General features: G+C 36.5%; 1 protein-coding gene across 2 annotated transcripts; it reads right to left on the bottom strand.

The window, feature by feature from the left end:
* Window positions 1–230: 230 nt before the first annotated feature.
* Window positions 231–20,576, bottom strand: cdc42 (cell division cycle 42). 2 transcript variants are annotated; one of them, XM_067432429.1, is made up of 6 exons: window positions 20,459–20,576; window positions 9,412–9,554; window positions 9,183–9,255; window positions 8,711–8,820; window positions 4,710–4,907; window positions 231–1,535 (listed from the first exon to the last, which is right to left on the bottom strand). In XM_067432429.1, the coding sequence occupies exons 2-6, from the start codon at window positions 9,514–9,516 to the stop codon at window positions 1,446–1,448; spliced, it is 576 nt and encodes a 191-aa protein (XP_067288530.1). In that variant the 5' UTR covers window positions 9,517–9,554; window positions 20,459–20,576; the 3' UTR covers window positions 231–1,445. The 2 variants fall into 2 exon arrangements, with proteins under 2 accessions (XP_067288530.1, XP_067288529.1); XM_067432428.1 differs by lacking the exon at window positions 231–1,535 and adding an exon at window positions 2,850–3,593.
* Window positions 20,577–21,845: the final 1,269 nt, after the last annotated feature.

Below are 21,845 nucleotides of genomic sequence, written 5' to 3'. Positions count from 1 at the left end.
TGCAAATGCTCACTAAACGTTCACTGCTACAGATCCCTGACGAAGAGGCTGCCTTTCCCCTATCTGGTCATTCAGCACACCCTGCTGGCAGAAAAGTGTTAGATCACAAAACATCATACTGACCAACATAGTCCTACTGAGTCCAACAACTGCTGAGGCTGAAGAGATTGCTATTTAACAAGTGATTAATACAATGTATGCAGCACCTTAAGAAAGGGATTGGAACATAATAAAGGCAATTAAGGTATAAGTTTAATATTTTTTTTTCTCAAAAGAATGCATATACAGTACAAAGGAGAGACTTCATACAGAGCATTTGGTTTCCACCAAAACAAAAACAAACAACTAGGGAGGGGAAAAGACCGGATATCAAACCAATTCTGATCCACCTGTGCTGCACTATTAAACTTGGTTCAGTTGAGAGTTTAACGAGGGGTTATCTTGCACAACCACATAAATGTTCAAGCTTAAAAAACAAAAACAGGTGGATCAGAGAATTGTTGGGATCCAGCCCCTGAACAAAAGGAGAGAAAACAAAAATAAGATAAAAAAACAAAAAAATAAAGGAAGGAAAAAAAATCATTTGGTAAAATAAAAACAATTGGAGCCTACAACAACTTTTGTCAGCTTACATTATTATTAATGTTAACCTATCCAAAGGAACCTGGAGGCTTACCCACATGCATCACAAGTTCTGGAAAACGCTTCCATGGTCCCTAGCGACGCATTAGAACACGCCACTTGTTCTGCTAACACTGTTAGAAAGTTCCCTGCTCGAGATGGACCAATTTCCTTTATATGAGGAGTCAAAGTTATCCACGGAAAACAACTGAACCATATGCAGGGCTTTTGTCTCGAATGCCTATTAAATGGGAATATTGGCAAAGAATAAGGAGCTATTTCTAAGCACTTCAGGTGATGTTGTTCAAAGGTGGAAGAGGGATTCTAATCATACAGCTTTATTTCTTGGGCTAGTGACATTTCAGATCAGGTCAGAGTGATTCAGTAGCCATTTTTGAAAGCTGAACAAAATGTTTGCACAGTACAATGGAAATGGATACAACCTGAATCTACTTAAGACTTTAGCAACAGAGTGCCTGCGAAGCATTACTACTGTATGCGTTACATGAACCCACTTAAATGTCGATATTCAGCTGGCAAACCAAGGCGGCATTCTCTAAATCTCACCATGAAGTACAGAAGTAAGACTCCTGGAATCAAAACTAGAAAAGGCCCTATAGGTTTTTAGATTAATGGGCATGTGGGTTGTGTGTTTTTTCTTGTGTACATGTAAATGTGCATGTGTATGGTGGGTACTCTTTATATCTTTATTGCAGAGCAAATATTGAAACTCACTTCTTTTACACATTGCTTTTTAGAGTGTAAAGCTGTGGACCAGCCTTAGCAGAGACAAAGAAGGGAGGGGGAGATGGGATACAGGGCGCTCATAGCAGCACACATTTACGCTTCTTCTTGGGCTCTGGGGGCTCCAGGGCTGCCAAAATCGCCTCATCAAATACGTTCTTTAGGCCTTTCTGTGAACACAAAGCAAGGGAGAGATGGACACTCAACATGGGTCAACACACAGACAAAAGAAGAAAAGTAAATCAATGGGTGGGTTGGAAAAAATCATTTCTTTCACAGACGCAAAATGATTGGATGACTCAGGACATCATAAAATGCAAAATATAATAGCATCATGGATAAGCATAAAATAAATGTCAATGTGCCATAAAGTAATATTTACAGTGAAACCAAGCAACAAAGACAGCAAATGGGAATACGCCAAAAAGAGCAAAATCACTTTAAAAATATATATATAGTTCAATAGTTTGTTTTTTTTTTTTTTTTTAAGAGTGTTACACTCTTTTTGGTTCCTAAAAGCATAATAACATTAGCCAATCTACTTAATATGGGGGATGTGTTGAATATATGTGTTGAATATAAATAACCAATTCTGCCGTCGTTTCAGCACAGTTCCCATATGGGCCTGAAAATGAACTAAAGCTAAATTTGGTTTGCTTTACACATCCAACCAAAACTTTACACATCTCTCTCTATATATATAAGCTGCAACTAAGTTCAGACCAAGTGAACTGAAAATAAACTGAATCAACCATGCGGAGCAGTGATTCAGACGCAAGGTGTCAAACAAGAAAGTGGAAGTGCAAGCAAACACAGGCTCAGAGACTGAAGGGTTGGTGAGGTGAAGGGCTGGTCAAACAGAAACTCAAGCCTCAGGGTGAAATAAATAGACAAATGATCTAAGACAATGCAACCTGCAGTGTGGAAGCCTCATCTGGGTGTAAAGAGCAAGAACAACACTTTCATGAAATTTCAGATCACTTTTGTTTGTCGACAAGTCAGGTGACGGCTAAAGCAAAGGAGAGTATGTACAATGCGCTTTTCTGTGCAAATGCCCAGATTAGGGGTAAGGAGGAAGTGCTAGGCGCTTGGAAACAATAACCATGACATTGTTCGAGAAAATCGTCCTCAGAAGAGAAGTCTGAGAAGTTATTGTCCAGTCCAGCGCTGTTATGTCTCAAATAAAGGCTGTGACAAGGCCACACTGTGTGAGCTATAGTGAGAAGCTTTTATCTGCAAACAACTGGTGGAAGGTAGATGTGCATTGCGCTTTGTGCAAAAAAAAGACAGTGTGGGTAGTGTTTAATAGTGTGCAAAGTGTGCTGTATGAATCCATTAAGTAGACATTTATGCAATTAAACTGCATTAGCTAGTCACATATACATGGTTGACATTGGCATCAAAGTGGACCATGGCCATTTAAAACCTCCAACTCAGGTTTAAAAACAGCATTAATACATAATTAACGAGAGAGACGCATTGAGTAATGGCAATTGCAGCTGTCCTTTATTAATGGCACATATTTCACAGGATTATATTAAGCCATTTAAACTCTCAAGACGTTGTATGGATAAGAATGGCACCAAACTGCAAACTGTAGCCATACGTCAATAAGATTAGAATTAACTTTATATGATACAATTGTTGCAGTACAAAATAAATACACTGACAAAAGGAATGATTCTTAGAAATCCAAGTAAACTGAGCAGCAATGTACTCAATTATTTTACCTTTGTCTGCTCTTAAATAACAGTAACAATCAAATAAAGACTATGAACTTTAAAGATCCAATGTTTAAAGCAACATATCAGTATTTAAAGCAAAAAAAAACTATATGCAACCCTTAATTGTAAACTTCCACATTTTAATTTTGAAACTGAAAGTGCAAAAAAAAATCTTTAGGAAGGACACAAATGTCACCCCCAAGAACTGGTCTAACTTTAGCAGTCTCAAAAGACAACAAAAAGTAGAAAAAGGAAAACAGCAAAAGCAAATCCTTTAGTATTGTTGAAAGAAGATACATATTTATGATGTCACTTAAGAGATTGGGATACTTGTCTTTTCTGTGGAGCAAGAGGTAACTAAAGGAAGCAGCAAACATCTGGGGAAGAGTGGGGCGTTAGAAAGAGAAGAGGGGTTTAAAATATACAGCACTTCCGTTTTCGCTGTGTTTCAGGAGGTTCGAGGGCAGCTAGGATAGCTTCATCAAATACATTCTTCAGACCTCGCTATGAACACAGAAGGGAAGGGAAACAGAATAAAGCACCAATGTTAGCAGTTACAGAAAACAGAGGAGAAAAAGAGAGAGGAGAGATATAAAAGAAAGGAACTAGCACATTTCAAGAGCACAGCACAGCAGCTAGTGAGGAAGAGAAGCTGCTTGTAAAAGAGTATGTTGCACTGAAACAGTCATTCTACAGGTGCAGATGCCATGCAGGCCTACCGACGACACTAACAATTATGGAAAATGGATACATTGGTGTGGCAGATCGAAAAACAAAAAAAGCAGAGAAAATTTTCCAAAAACTAGGATGCCAATTGCAAATAATATTTATTTCACCATTGCGCTCTTCTAAACCGACTGGTAGCATTTACCAAGTCCACTACAGCAATCAAAAAACAAACAGTACATTTGTTTCCTAAAAAGAAAAACAATCCTGCCAAACACAACATGAAATCATACTAATTACTTTAATATATATTATCTGCCTAAATGCAAGTTACTCCTAATAAGAAAATAAAATGCATTAACTTTGACCACCTAACAACAATTTTCTGCAGTCATAGACAAGGCCACATGGATGCAAAATAATACTAATCAATGACATCATAGTCCCACTTTCTGTGTGCCATTTCATGTTGCCTATAATATGAATATTCCCATCAGATAAGAATCACATATTGATTTATATTCTAATATGCATGCATTAACAGGCTGATAATAGCTTGTCAATGACAGATTAACCCCTGATCACCAACCAAACCAAAGGTCAATCCTTAATCCTTTAAAAAAAAAAATTTAAAAAAAAATCACAAAAAATTGTCTCTGAGCCTCTGACCAAACGCTATAATGCTTCCACTTTCTTGTATATAAATACAAAATACACCTGGAAGCTTTGATTCAACGATCAAATGTAAAATACTAACACTATATAATCAGTACACTTCTAACCAATGAGAACGAAGAGATACCGTTCTCTAGGATGCTGAATTCTCACACAGTCTCACTGAGGATATTTTAGTATGTTAAAATGACCAACTAAAGAGGCTGTTTCTGTTTGTAATGTAGATGATATACATTCATGAACATATATGATGCGTGTCGTATACAAGACCCCCTTTACCTGCGTCAGAGCGGAGCACTCCACATATTTGACAGCCTTCAGATCGCGGGCCAGCTTCTCTGCTGTCTCCGGAGTAATGGGTTTCTGTTTGTTCTTGGCAAGCTTCTCGATGGTAGAAGGATCATCTCTCAGATCAATCTGCGTCCCCACCAGCAGGAAGGGGGTCTTTGGACAGTGGTGGGTGATCTCAGGTACCCACTGAAGGAAACAGCACAAAGGATCAGATCACAATTTTTCTAATTAACGTGCGTAATAGGTCTAACCAGTAATTATTAATAAAATGACAGGGGTTGCATTTCTTAAAAGCCTAAGTAGATCGTAGAACCATTGAAACCAATAGTTTCTAAAATCCACTTAACTCACAATAGGGCTGTCAACGAATATTCAAAATTCAAATATATATTTGAATAGTAAAAAAATAAATAAAAATTTGAAGATGAAAATTGATATTCGAATATTTTTTTTAATCTATTCGCGCCTGCGGTAGTAGAGGCGTGGCTGTATGCTTTGCGAATGAGCGCACTCAGGGGGTTCAGAGACAGGTCACAGGAGTCGCACTGTCAGCCACAGCGTCAATGCTGAAAGTTGACGTGTCTTGCATGGAAGATGACAGAAAGTGCAGAGCCTAACTTGACCAAAACAGAGAAAGCGATTTCATCCCTCCAAAATCTACAAAGCCATGTCTGGACGTACTTTGAATTTTGGTCGGTAGGAGGTAAAATTGTGAGCAGCGAGATAAAGTTGTATGCAAGCTATGTAAGCTACAGTTAGCATACCATGCCTCATTTTATTTAAGGTTAAACAGAAACATTACTCAAATATAGTCTACTGTACTGACTGAAGAGATATTACATGAATAAAGGATAAATGCGCCAGTATCACTGGTGTTATTATTTACCGTTTCATGTCAAGGAAAAGTTCCATGTTTACCACAGCACAGCTCACTTGGACCGTTCAATATGATGTAAAACCTAAATTAATATGAATAATATTTGTTTCAATCACTGAATGAAGGCTGCTATATTTGGGACAAGGGTCACAACCTTAAACTGCTTGCACAAAACTCTTATTCAGCACCCAGTTTGTTCATTTAAACGTTATGTGCAGAGCGCGTCTTGGCCATTAGTTGATTTACTTGTTTTTGTGTAAGTAATACGTTGTCAAATATGTCAATAAGTTAAACTTGAGCTATATTTGAAATATAATTTGAATATTAAAAAAAACTAACAAATGAAATTCGAATGGGATAACGGAGGAAGATTGACAGCCCTAACTCGCCGAGCTTTTGAGAAAAACAGCCCTGACTGAACACTAAACAACAAAATTGCAGGCAATCATTTTAGACTACTGGCAGACACAAGACTGCACAACACAAAAGATAGACAATGCAATAGGGCTGTATGTGCTGCTCAACCACGAAACATGCAGTGGACACAAGCAAATGAAGCGTGTGCAGCAGAGTTATGTTTTTATATATATGTGATTTATCATAAAGAATTATCACGGTATGAACGGCATACCAGTGATCAAATAGTAATGCACAACTAATAATGAATATGATTTGAACTGGCATATTACATAACATTATAAAGAGAACAATACTGTAATAAAACATTGTGAATTATTTGGGTTTAGTTGTCGTGTTTCAGCGCGTTCCTCTAGGAAGAGTGCAGACCATGAATGAAAAGCAAGTAAACTTAGCTCAAGTGCAGATATAATTTGTAATATGTTTATTTTGTATATTAATCTCCTATAGGATGCATTTCTTGGATTTGAATTCATTGGGTTTAGCTGGCCCTTTCAGCTCGTTTTTCCAGGAAGAGCACGTGGACACATTCTGCATAACAGATCTGAGTTGCGGCGTTGGTGACACATTGTATTAGTCATTAAAGCCTATTTGATTATCAATAAATAAAAAGTAATTTAATTAAATGATCAATCACATCAACTCATTTTACAATCCTATTAGCCCTTTATTTAGACTAAAAACCCTTCTTATTAATTTAGTGATGAACACAGCGTTTTGAGCTGCATTTACACACCCTGTCATGCTGTTGGCTATAAGCCATTGCAGTAGACGCATTTTGCAGTATCAAGTCTAACAATTAATCGATTGTTAATTTAAATGACAATCGATTGTGGAAAGTTGTGTAATTTGACATCTCTAATTTAAACGCATTAATGAGAGAGCGTTTGCTTGTGTGAATTAGCCATACCGTCTCTATTAATTGTGAAGCTGTGGGCTGTAGTTACTACTAAAGTAAAAAAATCTATGCAATAACTGTTGAGTTTCTAAGCTACTTTAGTGATAAATATCAGGACAGCGTTGACAATGAGTTTCTGCGCTCATGAATGTTTCTCTGTGCATGTGATCTTCACGTGATGTGCGAGCTACTGTCTGTATGTGTTTGTGTAGGGCCCTATAATTTCCGCGATCACGGAATCGCGGAATTGGCATATTAACGGGGAATCTGCATATAAATGTGGAATCTGGTGTTAACGCAGATTTCCCCAGAATTTTTCATATTTGTAATGAAATTCTGTGTCGTGTGGGTTAAGAACGTATGTCTGAGGAAAGTGCAGAATGGGGGAAGCAAATCTTCGCGACACAACCGCTCCCGTCATTTCAGCTCGCCCTTCAAAACAATGAAAGAATGGCGAAGTTGGTCTCCACAGCTCTGCTTTCGGCAGCGAAAAAGTTAAGAAACTCGACGCTAACGCCGGTTTCACACTGCACGCGCAGGCAGCGCAAAAGCTTTGCGTATGGAGAGCGGGAGCCGTGCGCTCGTTGTGCTCAGGCAGCATTGGTCGCGCGCGCACCTGAACCTCGGCTCGTGTATTGCACATACAGACAAATATTGTCCATTCTGTCAGATTTTCCGGTGTTCTGCTCGACCCCTGTCATCTCGTGCTTTGATTTATAATGGGCACATTAGGCAGCAATGCATATCTGCTGCAAATGCGACCGTTTTCCCCTCTGTTAGTCTGTTCCAAACATGCATTTAACATGCTATATATGGGTAGTTTACATGATAAGTAACCTTAAAGTTAAAATTAAGCATCTAGTTTTAATAACTTAAAGGGGCCTTTGAAGTTGGGGGAAAAAACTTCAGGCAGTGTTGTGTTTTCGTGTATTTTTATTTTTCACAGCTCTGGATATCATAATGGTGATTGTTAAACACACAGAACAATTCACTACATGATTTCATGGTGAAATGTGTTATTTTTTAATGTTAATTTTCAGCTTTAAATGTTTTACTTAATAGTACTGTATGTAAAAGATGATTCTTATGATTTTTTTTTTTTTGAGTTCTTTTTAAAAAAAATTACCCGAAAGAAAAAGCCAATGGAGCACTTTCATTTTAACTTATATAAACTATTATAATGTATTTTACCGGAAAGTTTAAAGCTAATAAGCATTTTTGTTTTATGTTCTATTATATTAACATTAAAAGCACACTCTTTTTTCACCAAAATAACAGTAAAGGGTAAAAAAAATGAATTGCCAAACATTTTAACGGAACAAAAGGAATCTGCAAAAATTAAAATGGAAAAAACGGAATTTGGGAAAAAATAAAACGGATTTTATAGGGCCCTATTTGTGTGTGCCACAATATATCAGCGCATTAGTTCAATACAATGATACACATACGATGGTCTGAAAGCACTTGAAATGTTCAAACTGGCAAGCCTTATAGACAAATAGACAAAACTTTTGTGAGGCTGCAAGCAAACGTGATCTGGCTTTGGGTTTGGCTGTCTGTATGTGTGCTGATGACTCCTGTGTTTAGAGTTCTCCTAATGTTGCTTCCATGTCGATGATTGGATGGGGTGGAGTCACGTGACTACACACACGGTAGTATGATTTTAAGGGGAAAGTATTCACAGGTAAAAAAAACGAAATAACCAAAACGAGAAAATTTCGGTTTCGATTACTTTTCGATTAATCGTCCAACCCTATGCAACCAACAAAATGTCTGGTTTGAAGGATTCAAGCTCACCTTTTCTTTGACGTTTTCAAATGAAGAAGGTGAAACAACTGAGAAACAGACTAAGAAGACATCTGTCTGAGGGTAGCTCAGGGGTCGTAATCTATCATAATCTTCCTGACCTACAGAGAGATGGAAATAACAGGAAATATTAAAACTAAGAATGCAGTTGTGATCCTGAGCAGCCGACAGGCATCATTCAGCCATGCGCTCAATGGTGCATTTGAGCACATGCACAGCAAAAGGCTCTGGTCCCACAATCCTCCAAAAAAAGCAGTTTCAAACCCAACCACCCTCCACAGGAATGTGTGGAATTCGCTCCCGAAGCTCCCGAGGTCGAATTTTCATAACAATGACGATCATGAATGTTTTTTTTTCCTACCAGTATATGATCTCCACCCTTGCATTCAGACAATCTAAAAGCTAGATAATTAATGTTAATCAAAAGGCTGTAAATGAGAGAGTAAAACTATTGGTACTGTACCTGCAGTATCAAACAGCCCAAGGGTGTACGGCTCACCACCAATCATAACCGTAACTGCATAGTTATCAAAGACCTGTAGGCAAGCAAAAAACGTGTCCATTGTACATTCAGACATTTTTTGGGGGGGTTGTTTTCTAACACAATAAAGGAATTTCAGCCATAAAAAAAAACAGCAGGAAATTTGACTTTTTACAAATGAATGTGAAATGAACTGGAAAATGCTACTCACCGTTGGTACATATTCGGAGGGGAATTTATTAGTTGTATAGGAGATTAATAGACAGGTTTTACCCACTGCACCATCACCAACAACGACGCACTTGATCGTCTGCATAGCTGTGCTTTTACAAGTCCACTGTTCTCATTCAAGATCTGCAACGAAAGACATAAGCATTCACATGAGACGCGTTGCACTGTATTCAGTCATAGCTTGCACTCTGATGGTGTGTCATTCTCAAGTTCAAAAGTTGTAAATGGAGACACTATTAGCCCACGAGCATTACACAACACCTCTATAGGTCTATAGGTGCGTTTACATGGAGCACTGTAATTGGTTTAAAAGACAAATCTGAATGAAAATGCTCCATATAAACACCTCAAGCGGAATAAAAATGCCCAAACCGAATGAAATTGTAATCGGTTTGAGAGGGGTGGGATAAACCTTTTCATGAACCGATCAAACGAAAAATTTCACCATGTAAATGACCTGATCCGATTACTTTTCAGTGTGCGTCCTTATATGACGTGATACACAGCGCGCGCCTTCACTACTGAAGAGCACACGCCGCGCTCTCACCAGGCTATAATGCTGACAAGAGAGGAAAGTTCATTTGTCTGAGGGGTAACGTTAAACTTTTTATTAAGTTATATATACGTTAAGAAGATAATGTTGGCATAATGACACAGACATAGCCTGGCTACACCCTCATCTTGAGCGTTTATCCCAGGCACTTTTTACTTCAACTGCACCTGACAAAATAAAAAAAAAATTTCTGAGATGGTTACACTTTACAATAAATAAATAGCTTTTATAAAACTTTTTATAAAAGTCCTGGTGGCCGCTGAGAGTTGCTATGGCATCCGCGAACACATATCTGCTGGAGAGGACACCGTCACATTTCTGATGCGGCAGACAAACTGCTCTGTGATGATTGCTACTGAAAGTCATCACATGTAAACCCCAGATCGGTTTAGATAACGTCTCATGTAAACAGTCCACTAAATCTTTCAATTGGAATTATTTTAATAGAAATAACAAAAAAATGTGCATGTAAACATGGCTAATGTCCACTACTACCATGTCTGTGCAGAGTAATAGTGTGTAGGCAACAGAAATCACCCATAAATTATGGTCATAATCATGCATCTATATTTAAAATCAAATAATTTGCTTAATGCAGATAAAAGCAAAAATTAAAGCTCACACATCTATTAAAATGTATAGCGGGAAAATGGTCACCATAGAAACAACCAAGATGTATTTTTATCTATTCTTTCTTGTATTTGACCACTTTTATAAAGCAGCGTCAAATGAATTTAGCAGGGGAAAAGTCTCCTATTCTGTTTGATCTGAACTGACCATATGATTTAAATCAGTGTTTCCTGTACCACAAAACAAACAGAGTGCAAGCAGCGTTGACTGAATCCTGACCAAATGAGCCAGTACTTTCATTGAATTGCAATGCATCCAGCACACTAGTTACTAAATCAATATCATATGACAAACTGTTGTTAAAGATTCATCAATGCAAATGTTGTTTTGGTAAATAATCATATGATAAAACACATTTTGTAGTGTCGGTGGTGCAGAAATCCTTTTTTATGATCACATCAACTAAATTAGTCAGTATAATACCAAAACAGACTGGAAGACAGAATCTTCACAAAGCTGTTGTTGGTCTGCAAGTATAAAACACCCACATTAGAAACTGTGACAGGCTTGGCTGCGATCAACTCAAAATGTGGGAAATTAATCAGTCCCTGCTTTCTGCTGGAGAAGACAGAATACGTCATGTTCAAATCACAGCACAGTAATGCATTTCCTTTAGTCTGACATGTTACTGGTGATGGGCTCACATTACATGCATCCATGCAAATGGTTTGTGCAATAACTTAACTTGCATTATGGCTTTTATATTACCAACCCAGGGTTTTTCCTGGGTCAGAAATGGTCTTCGGTGGTGGCTGTCTAGCTGACCAGACATGGTCATCCACACACACGCGGGCACGGGCACAGGCGCACACACACACACACACACACACACACACACACACACACACACACACACACACACACACACACACACACACACACACACACACACACACACACACACACACACACACACACACTAAAAGTATATATGCGTGATATGTCAGCCCAATACAGACAATAAATGTAAAATAAATGCAAATCTTTTTTTTTTATTATTATGTATGATGTCTTGAATCTTGATGTGTTTCTTTTGTTCCCCGTTTTTACCCAGTTTGTATGGTTACTGATTAATTATTTTGGCAACAATCATTAAAAAATAGCATTTAAAATGTAATAACAAATGGTCTCATTCTCTACCATATCTACAATTTAATAACATTATCAGCCAGCTATCAACAACTTGCGTTGCTCTGGTTTCACCTTATTCCAGTCTAAACTAATTTTTTTGTGGTAATTTACTACACATTATCAATATAAATACCCAAAATAAACACAGGAAAATACTGTGGATTATTAAGACTAATTCTTACTAACCCCTCTTGTTTAATGGGGTAAGCACACTTGCATTCTCATTACAGAGGTGTTGTGAGTAAATGATTAAACACTGATTCGTGAGTTCAGTATTGGACAGATCAGTTCAGTAAAATGAATCGGTTCAAATGAGTCATTAGTTCGTGAATCGGACAATAGCAGACGTGTATATGTGAATCCAGACTTATAAAACAATGCAAAAGATTTGTCATCACAGAAAACACTTTATAAGAATATTTTTCCGTGTATTTGAAAGTATGGTTTATGGCCGCTTTATTGAGCGCAATTCACACCCAACAGCAAATCAAGGGGAAAAAAATTGCAAACGCGCCACGTGGAACATTGAGTCAGTCTTCCGACCTTTTACTTTTGTGTAAGTTCAGCTGATTTTGATTGATATGTGCGAGTGAGAAAGAGCTCTGACGGTGATCATTTGAAGACAGAGAGTAAGCACAGCTCTCTGCTCGTTCTCTGTCACTCAGTTAACGTGCGCCCTTGTCACGCGCATTAGTCATCCACATCAATATATAAATCACAATAACTCATCAAATAAAGCTTTGGCGGGACAAAAGTTTGTTTTGGCGGCCGCCAAAAAAATTTCAATGTAGGAAAAACCCTGCAACCTACCCAGGTTTGATTATATTCAAGCTAAGTGCATACTACCAGACTGAAAACTGCACACCCTTTTCTTTAACAGTAGATAGATAAATTTATAAGGACATCTTTAGATGGAATTAAAAAATTCTAAATGTGTCATAAGCTTCCAATCAAATTTTGATATACAGCGCTTCCTATCAGTTGGCACATACTAACCTAGGGCCCTATAATTTCCGCGATCACGGAATCGCGGACGGAATCGCGGAATTGGCATATTAACGCGGAATCTGCAAATAAACGCGGAATCTAGTGTTAACGCAGATTTCCCCGGAATTTTTCATATTTGTAATGAAATTCTGTGTCGTGTGGGTTAAGAACGCATGTCTGAGGAAAGTGCAGACGGGGGGAAGCAAATCTCCGCGACACAACCCCTCCCGTCATTTCAGCTCGCCCTTCAAAACAATGAAAGTATGGCGAAGTTGGTCTCCACGGCTCTGCTTTCGGCAGCGAAAAAGTTAAGAAACTCGACGCTAACGGCGGTTTCACACTGCACGCGCAGGCAGCTTTGCGTATGGAGAGCGGGAGCCGCGCGCTCGTTGTGCTCAGGCAGCATTGGTCGCGCGCGCACCTGAACCGCGGCTCGGTGTATTGCACAGACAGACAAATATTGTCCATTCTGTCAGATTTTCCGGTGTTCTACTCGACCCCTGTCATCTCGTGCTTTGATTTATAATGGGCACATTAGGCAGCAATGCATATCTGCTGCAAATGCGACCGTTTTCCCCTCTGTTAGTCTGTTCCAAACATGCATTTAACATGCTATATATGGGTAGTTTACATGATAAGTAACCTTAAAGTTAAAATTAAGCATCTAGTTTTAATCATTTAAAGGGGCCTTTGAAGTTGGGGGAAAAACTTCTGGCAGTGTTGTGTTTTCGTGTATTTTTATTTTTCACAGCTCTGGATATCATAATGGTGATTGTTAAACACACAGAACAATTCACTACATGCTTTCATGGTGAAATGTTATTTTTTAATGTTAATTTTTAGCTTTAAATGTTTTACTTAATAGTACTGTATGTAAAAGATGATTCTTATGATTATTTTTTTTTAGTTCTTTTTTTTAAAAAAAATACTTGAAAGAAAAAGCTACTGGAGCACTTTCATTTTAACTTATATAAACTATTATAATTTATTTTACCGGAAAGTTTAAAGCTAATAACCATTAATATTTGAAGTACTTGAAGTGCAGTGTTATGCCAAATATCATATTTGTCCTAAAAAGTAAATGTGATGTTTGTTACCTCAGTAAATTTAAGGTCATTCCTATTTTTTGTTTTATGTTCTATTATATTAACATTAAAAGCACACTCTTTTTTCACCAAAATAACAGTAAAGGGTAAAAAAAACTGAATTGCCAAACATTTTAACGGAAAAAAAGGAATCTGCAAAAATTTAAACGGAAAAAACGGAATTTGCAAAAATTAAAACGGAAAAAACGGAATTTGGGAAAAAATAAAACAGAATTTGGGAAAAAATAAAACGGATTTTATAGGGCCCTACTAACCATCCTCTAATAATTTCTTAGTTTTAAAAAGCAGACTTCATATTTATCTTTTGGATCCTAATTAGGAGAGGACAAACACATGATGAAGCTTTATGCCGTGCTGCTTATAGTTCTCAAGCAGTAAATATGCCCCTTCCCACACCCACAACAGGGAAAGAGAGTCCGAAGCAAGGACTGGTGGTACAACTTTGTCTCGAACCACTTCACATACGATGAGTGGAACTGGAAAGGGGGAAATTAAATTGACACACCAGCCAAAATTACACTATATTCAACAAAGAACAGCTCATTCTGTGCATCATACTTTCAGTGTTTACCATACATTGATTTATTTGTGGTAGCCCGCAACAATATCAACATTGACCGTCACAATTAGATTTCAGGGATTCCCATAGCTACATTAACTACCCCAAAATATATTTAAAATAACATAAAAGGACTTAAATGTTGTGTTTTATGCCATTGCTATCAAAAGGCGTTAAATAAGGCGTTATGTCTTTATCAAAACGCAAAAGACTCAAATTTGTGCAGCGCAAAGATGAAGTGCACGCTTCATGCACGTGATCAGCTCCGCGTCTGCTCACAGTGAATGAATGCAGTGATCTCCATCTTTGCATGTGCTGAGTTTGGCATGCATTTGGGAACGTAGCAGGCACAAGTTACCGATAACTTTCACATCTGCATAGTTGACGATTACCGCATTTTACTAGATTTGAATTGAGTGTTGATTAAACATGTTTTCTGTCAAAATAAAAGCTCGACTACAGTTAAAATAAAAAAGCTCACGTGTTTATCTCTCAAGTATAGAAATTAGTCAATTAGTATTTTCCAGTGCAAGTTTTACAATATATGGCTATAAGTGTAATAGGATTAATATTGTAACTTACATATTATATTATTATTATATGCTATTATTATTAGGGCTGTCCAAAATTATCGAAATATCACAAATGTACATATCGCAATATGCATATCGCAACGGCATGCAATATCTGAATGACTTAAATAGGCTATTTAAACATTGTGAAAAGTGTCTGTTTTAGGACGACGCATAGCAGAGAATAGACTTGACACACGACTTGTTACTTATGTGACTTGTTTGATGTTAAAAAGAGTTAGTAAATGCAATAATATGCGGAAAAACAATAACTTGCAGTCTACCCTTGGCTGACACACACACACACACACACACACAACACTGCTGGTCACTTTCAGAAGTTGTAGGGATGCTTTCTTTTCCCAGAAAGAATGTGAAACACAAATGGTTTAATTCTCAGTTTTTAAATATAATTTAAATAGATTTTACACACTAATTGCATTATCAGCATTTTTCTTTAATATCGCACAGCCATAATTATTATTACTATTATGTGGTGCAAGACTAAAATAGTTTTTTATTAACCTAAAAACTGGTTTGAGTCCCTATTAAAATTGAGGTTTTGTTCAATTTGCATATTGAATATGGGTTGGAGCTCTTAATTTTGAACTCTTAAAGTGCACCAAATTGATGAATTTAACATTAAAAATGCACAAAATCTTCCTCCGGTAGGGCATGCCCCCAGACCCCCCCTACAGTGACAGAAGTTACATTTTAAATGTAAGACATTGCAAGACACACACTGTAATTCTAATTTGACACAGAATCATCTTTAAACTTAATGCAAACTTTAAATAATGCGTTGAAGCAGCCCTATTTTACTTAAGCCTATGTTACCCTAAAGGCAAACTAAAGGTTGATTTATACTTCTGTGTCGGACCTGCGCCATAGCCTCTACCCCATGGCGGTGTGCACTCGACAAGTATTAATTGCGTATAAATTAAGCATACAGTTCTAGAGCAAAGTTCTTTCCTCTATAAATGTAGTTTCTGATACATTTCACTTTTAAAACATTTGAATTTCCCCCTCTCTGACGGGCCAGTCGGCCCCTCCCCTGTTAGGATTGTGGGTCACTGCAGCTTTAAACCCAAGCATAACGTCATTGGTCTTAGCACATCGCTTACAGCGGGGTCAGTATGCTAAACCACTTTTCACACAACAGAGACACTGAGCCTGTGGAGAGGAGACACAGGGGCAAAATAGAATAGTACGACGATATCCCTTTCCTTTGGTGTGAGACTGAGAGAACCACTTCCTGCTGTTTGCACCGCGCCTGAGCAGCAGCTAAGCCTCTGCAGAGCTCTGCAGTAGTAAGCGGGCGAGCCTTCAAGCTCACAGATGGTCAGGACGAGGAGATGGAAGCCCATCCCGGCTGTTTCCTTCCCCTCGCACACCGCAATCAGCGGAAGCAAGGCCTGACCTCATTTTACCGTGGAAAACCCACAATCAAAGCACTGATGGTTCTGTCACCTGTCCAACACAAATTCTTATCAAAAATGTAATTAGTTAAACTAGATTGCAGTTACAGTGCGTTTACACATAGTTAAACCTGGATTAAACTACAACACTCGCATTGTCAAAACTCTATGATGTATATTGATTTATTTTAAAACACCATTGAAATCCTATAGCAATCAAACCGAAAGAAACGCGAGTGGCAAGTTTTGTACTGGAAATAACTGTATTAAGGCCAAACTTCAGCTCACCTCAAGCGATAGACTTTGTAAAGCAATATAATCCAGACCCATGTGCATACCCAGACGGTAAATCCCCTCTTTAAAACCAGGGTACATTTGGACAAGCCTATGCTTTGAATCAATCTCACCTCAAATTCTTCTTTTTTTCCCCTATATTCACCCTTATTTTTAAGATGGAAAATATTAGACTACTAACACGATTTATAAGACTATACACACATAAGATGACAGTGCTGTTGGTACAGACAAGTGAATGACCTTTTTTTTTTTTTAAAGAATTTTATGAATGATACTACTACACACTATTTGTGGCAATTCTAATGAACAGCCTTATAATAAAATACAGAAGGTCGAATCTTATATATAATAATTTCATAATGACGATCATGAATGTTTTTTTTCCTACCAGTATATGATCTCCACCCTTGCATTCAGACACTCTAAAAGCTAGATAATTAATGTTAATCAAAAGGCTATAAATGAGAGTAAGACTCAAGTTTTTTTTTTTCAGCTTCTGACACTATAATCAGAGATTTGTAATAGAAACGCACTTACATATTTACATACTTATTGATAGAGATAATGGATACACTGATAATACATTTTTCCGATAGCCAGTGATTTCTGCCGATACTGATTTTCTTCAAAAATCTCTCCAAACTAATGCTGTAGACTCTACAGCAGCATCCCCTCTCATTTGGTACAACAGAGTCCAACCATTATATTTAACTGCTATCTATTTTCAGGTATAATAATTACACTCAAAAGTGAAATGTTGTATACATTTCAAGTATGTCATACTCATCATGACAAATTTATTTAAACATACATATATAATTAACAATAAATAAGCTACTCTCTAGTGTTTTTCCATGTAGTTCACTGACAAATGTTAACACTGGATAGCTTTCCTGAGGTAAATGCAAGCTTAAGTGACATTGTTCACAAGCTGTTTCACGGTTAAAACACAAACTGAGTGATTACAGGAGACATGATACAGTAGTTGTATGGTATCTTTTGATGTTCATGCATGTTTTTGTGCTATAATTTGTGTAAAAGTGGAAGAAAAAGTTCACACTCCACACTGCCACTTGAACTGAGGCACTAATGTGTCATTTAACAGCACCAAAACAGCATTTATTGTTTGGATTTTGTGATCAAATGGACAGAATATGATAGATGAGACTAAAGGAAAGCACAAAGCTTTTTGTGATTATTGGATGGGAGATGTTTTGGCTTAAACTATGGTTGAGTCATATGGTCAAAAAGAGTCTGTTTTAACATCGCTATTTTTTAAACTGTTAAGCCGCATGTCAACCAAAGCGTTTTAGCAAACTGAAAACATCCCTAAATTTAACATGAGACAATTTCTTCACACATTTCTTGAGTTACAGTCTGAACACATTTTTCCATCCATCACCAGCAGGATTGACAGGATGTAATTGGCCCTGATCATCAGCTGTTTTTAAACAATTGACCAATACCATTTATTTCCCAATACATGTCACGCACTCCTAGTTATTAGCAATAATAATTTAACAATAATATGAGCCATTTTGCTATCCAACCTAATTGTTTAGCTACAGATTTTTCACTTGAAAATGAATGGCAGTTATGTAAAAATATAAGTAATAATAATTAGGACTGTCCTCAACTTAAGCCTAGTAATTGTTGATTTAAGCCTTTAATTGCCTATATTTAATACATAGCATAATTTGCATTCAAATGCATGCATAAAGCTTACCACAGCGCACCGGCAAAATTATTATGAATAGTTGTGAAAAGCTGAAGACCGTTTAAACATTTTAATAATGTTTTCTGCTGCAGAGATTAAGTTGACGATGCTTACTCGTCATCTCCACAGTAGTGGACGTGCCTATATGTACGCTTCATATGGGCTATATAATCCTAGGATATGTTTCCACTTGAATTTATTCATTTAAAATAGACATATTTCCTTAGATATATACAAGTATACACTGAGTTTCAAATCAGTTTTTGTGACGCTCAAGTTCACTGAGACCAAGACAGCAGAAAGCGCATCCTGATTGTTTTCTTTATTTTACAAAAATCACAAGGTTTTGCTGTTATTGTAAGTTTACAGAAATAAAAGTAGACCCTTTACAGCTTCCATTATTCTTATTAGTATGACCAAAAATTACTTCGTATTTTATGTTAAATGTAAAAGATCGCACCGGCGCCTGCATGTTATGCAGTAAGCACGCTCTCCGCTCAAACACTTGGATATAAGGCTAATAGTTACTTGCATATGTCAAGTGATTTCAAGCCATATTTGAGGTGGATGAATTGGATTTTCTGCCATTAAGGATCTTTCATCACAGCCTGGATGAATTCGCCACTTCCTGCGACTAACCGAATAATACAATTTTGGTCAACCAAGCCTCTTCTAGTCAACTAATGGTTAGTTGACTATTAGGGCGAAACCCTAATAATGATCAAAACCACATATTAAATATGTTACTTTAAATGCTGTTGTTGGTTGCACCAAATAATGTAATTTACCAGTAGAACATAAGTGAACCAAAACACTGAGATTATAAAAATGTAATTTATCATCAATTTATACTTTTAAGCACAAGGCTAGATCAGTTTTAGCTGCTGGATTCGTCCATTCTTCTCGTTCAAGTCCTGCCTTCTTCCTGTGATACTTTAACGATTCATTTGTGGCAGGAAAAGCATTTCCTCAATGACAAGAAGAGAAAGAGAACTTGTTGCAAAATACACAGTGATACAAGTAAAAATGTATGCTGTGTCCTCCTCTAACCAACAAATGAATCTGAGAGGGAGTAAAGCTTCCTTCACATCATTCAGTCTACAAGGAGAAATACGTCAAAAACAGTATAAAGGATGCAAATATCCATCATTAATGCTGTTCTTCTCTTTTAATTTTCATGACCCAGAACCTGCAGACAAGTCAATACCAGTACTATAAAAACATGAACTGTATAATGCATGTGTTAGAGAGAGACATCCCTGACACAAATGATGTTTGGCAGCAGGAACCAATGATCAACTAGTACCACAAACATCCATCCATCAGTCTATCTATCTATCTATCTATCTATCTATCTATCTATCTATCTATCTATCTATCTATGTTGGTCTAGTTTAAATGGCAGCGAAGTTTGCAAAACCTTGCTGAGTTCAATTATAAAATTCAGACAATAGTATCCATGTTAAACAAACTCAGATTCAATGCAGAATAATTAAAAATAGATAAAATGCAGCATATTTCCATTTCCAATGATGCTGTAACAACTAAAGGCCAGCTAAACACAAAATTTCTACTGAGCAAGCATGCACTGCACAATTCCTTTATATCAACCAGAATAAATCAATCTGTATTTATTGAAGAAAAATTAGAAATAACATGCAAATATGAAAATATAAATAAATTATGACATCTACCGTTATCCGTCGTCAACAGGCGACTGCAACGGATGACAGATTGAAAGCCAGAAAGATCCTTTAGATTTAATACTGCCATGGTATAGATTAGTGATTATAATAAAACAGACACTAAATATGTTATACAATAACACGATAAAGATTGTAAAACCGCCTGTGGTAAAAATCTGACCGGTTCTCCACAACCTCGTTTAGCCGCCTGTGCTAACTGCCATTTAACACGTTTAATTCGTTAAATACCCCTTCAAAATATATCTATTCACACTGTACATATTCATAACTCGTTATTCAACTAGGTCAAGCGATAATATTGGTTGAAGGAAGTTAAATATGGTTGATATTTTGAGCGTCATTGGCACTCACCGTATCCTTTCTGTTTGTTTCTCTGCGCCGGGCGTTGGCAGGTCCGTCCGCGCGCTTGGGGTTTCCAGAATAGAAGAGCAGGGGCGAGTCGCGCGCTGCGTCACTCTCTGCCACACTTCATTAGAACTGAGAACATATTATTATTATTTATTTAAAAAAATAAAATCGGCCAAAATACAAATAAATGCAACGCTACACTAATATACGTAACGTTTTATCACTTCCTTTTTAAATTCACAGTCAGTATACCACATTTTTGACTTCGATTACTATTTCATAGAAAGAGCATAAAAAGAAAAGATCAATTAGGATTTTATCCAAACAAGGGAAAGAAACAGATTATTTTGCCATTTATTTTACACAAAAATATAGTGGTAATCATGTATATAAACAATAATAATAATAATAATAATTATTATTATTATTATTATTATTATTATTATTATTGTTGTTATAGGCTATTTTTCACCTTGCAAAATACAAATAAATGCAAAGCTAACATAATATATGTAACGTGTTGTCACTTGTTTACATGTACAGTCAGTAGGCTATACCAATTATGCACATAGTTTTATTTTGACTTTGATTAATATTTCATTAAAAGCGAGAAAATATACATTTTATCCATACAGCAGAAAGAAACAAATGAATGTGTTTGCATGCACATTTCAATGAATCACTATTTAAGAGTTGTTCTACACAAAAACATAGTGATAATCATGTATATAAAATATTATTATTAATAAAAATATGATGTATAACATTGGATAGGCATGTAAAATAATGTTTTTGAACACATTTTCCTTTGAATGTGTGTATAGTATATAATATATAATATAATAAGTTACATATTTAAGTATGTATCACTAACATGGCCAACATTTCTTTTCATATACATTTATATACTTCTACAATCTATAGATTACATATATTCCTTATATTGTTTTGCACATATTGACCACATTCTGTGCTATACAATGCTGTTACTCCAGTCATTTTGACCTAAAATTTACAATTTGCAATGAGAGCAAATTAGTGTTGATATATAATGACAGCAATATATTCTTAAATTTCAAGATAAAATGTCTTGCAAACCATGACACTATTATTCATTGTAGAGGGTATAATTTTATTATTTTTTAATTATTTATTTAATTTTCTAATTCAGGTTGCTTTTTGACAACTTTCTTTAAAAACACCACACGATGGCAGTAAAACAAAATAATCATGATCACTTCACCGTGTCAAAATACAAGTCCACAGTTGTTTAATCTCAGTCATGTAGCGTAAATAATATGTGTCCAATTCATCGAAAATTAAAATAAATCTATATATTCTATATAATTACAATACAATTATATAATGAAAACAACCTGACAGTTATTAT

Source organism: Pseudorasbora parva, chromosome 22 (genome assembly GCF_024679245.1).
Source record: "Pseudorasbora parva isolate DD20220531a chromosome 22, ASM2467924v1, whole genome shotgun sequence".
NCBI lineage: Eukaryota > Metazoa > Chordata > Actinopteri > Cypriniformes > Gobionidae > Pseudorasbora > Pseudorasbora parva.
Note: the sequence above shows the minus strand (reverse complement) of the source record. Positions and strands in the feature narration are given on the sequence as shown.

Coding starts and splice junctions, on each gene's coding strand:
- cdc42 (XM_067432429.1), bottom strand. CDS start 9,516: ATGCAGACGATCAAGTGCGTCGTTGTTGGTGATGGTGCAGTGGGTAAA. Junction 8,821..9,182: donor TGGGCTGTTTGATACTGCAG/GTACAGTACCAA, acceptor ATCTCTCTGTAG/GTCAGGAAGATTATGATAGA. Junction 4,908..8,710: donor TTGAAAACGTCAAAGAAAAG/GTGAGCTTGAAT, acceptor TGTTTCCTTCAG/TGGGTACCTGAGATCACCCA.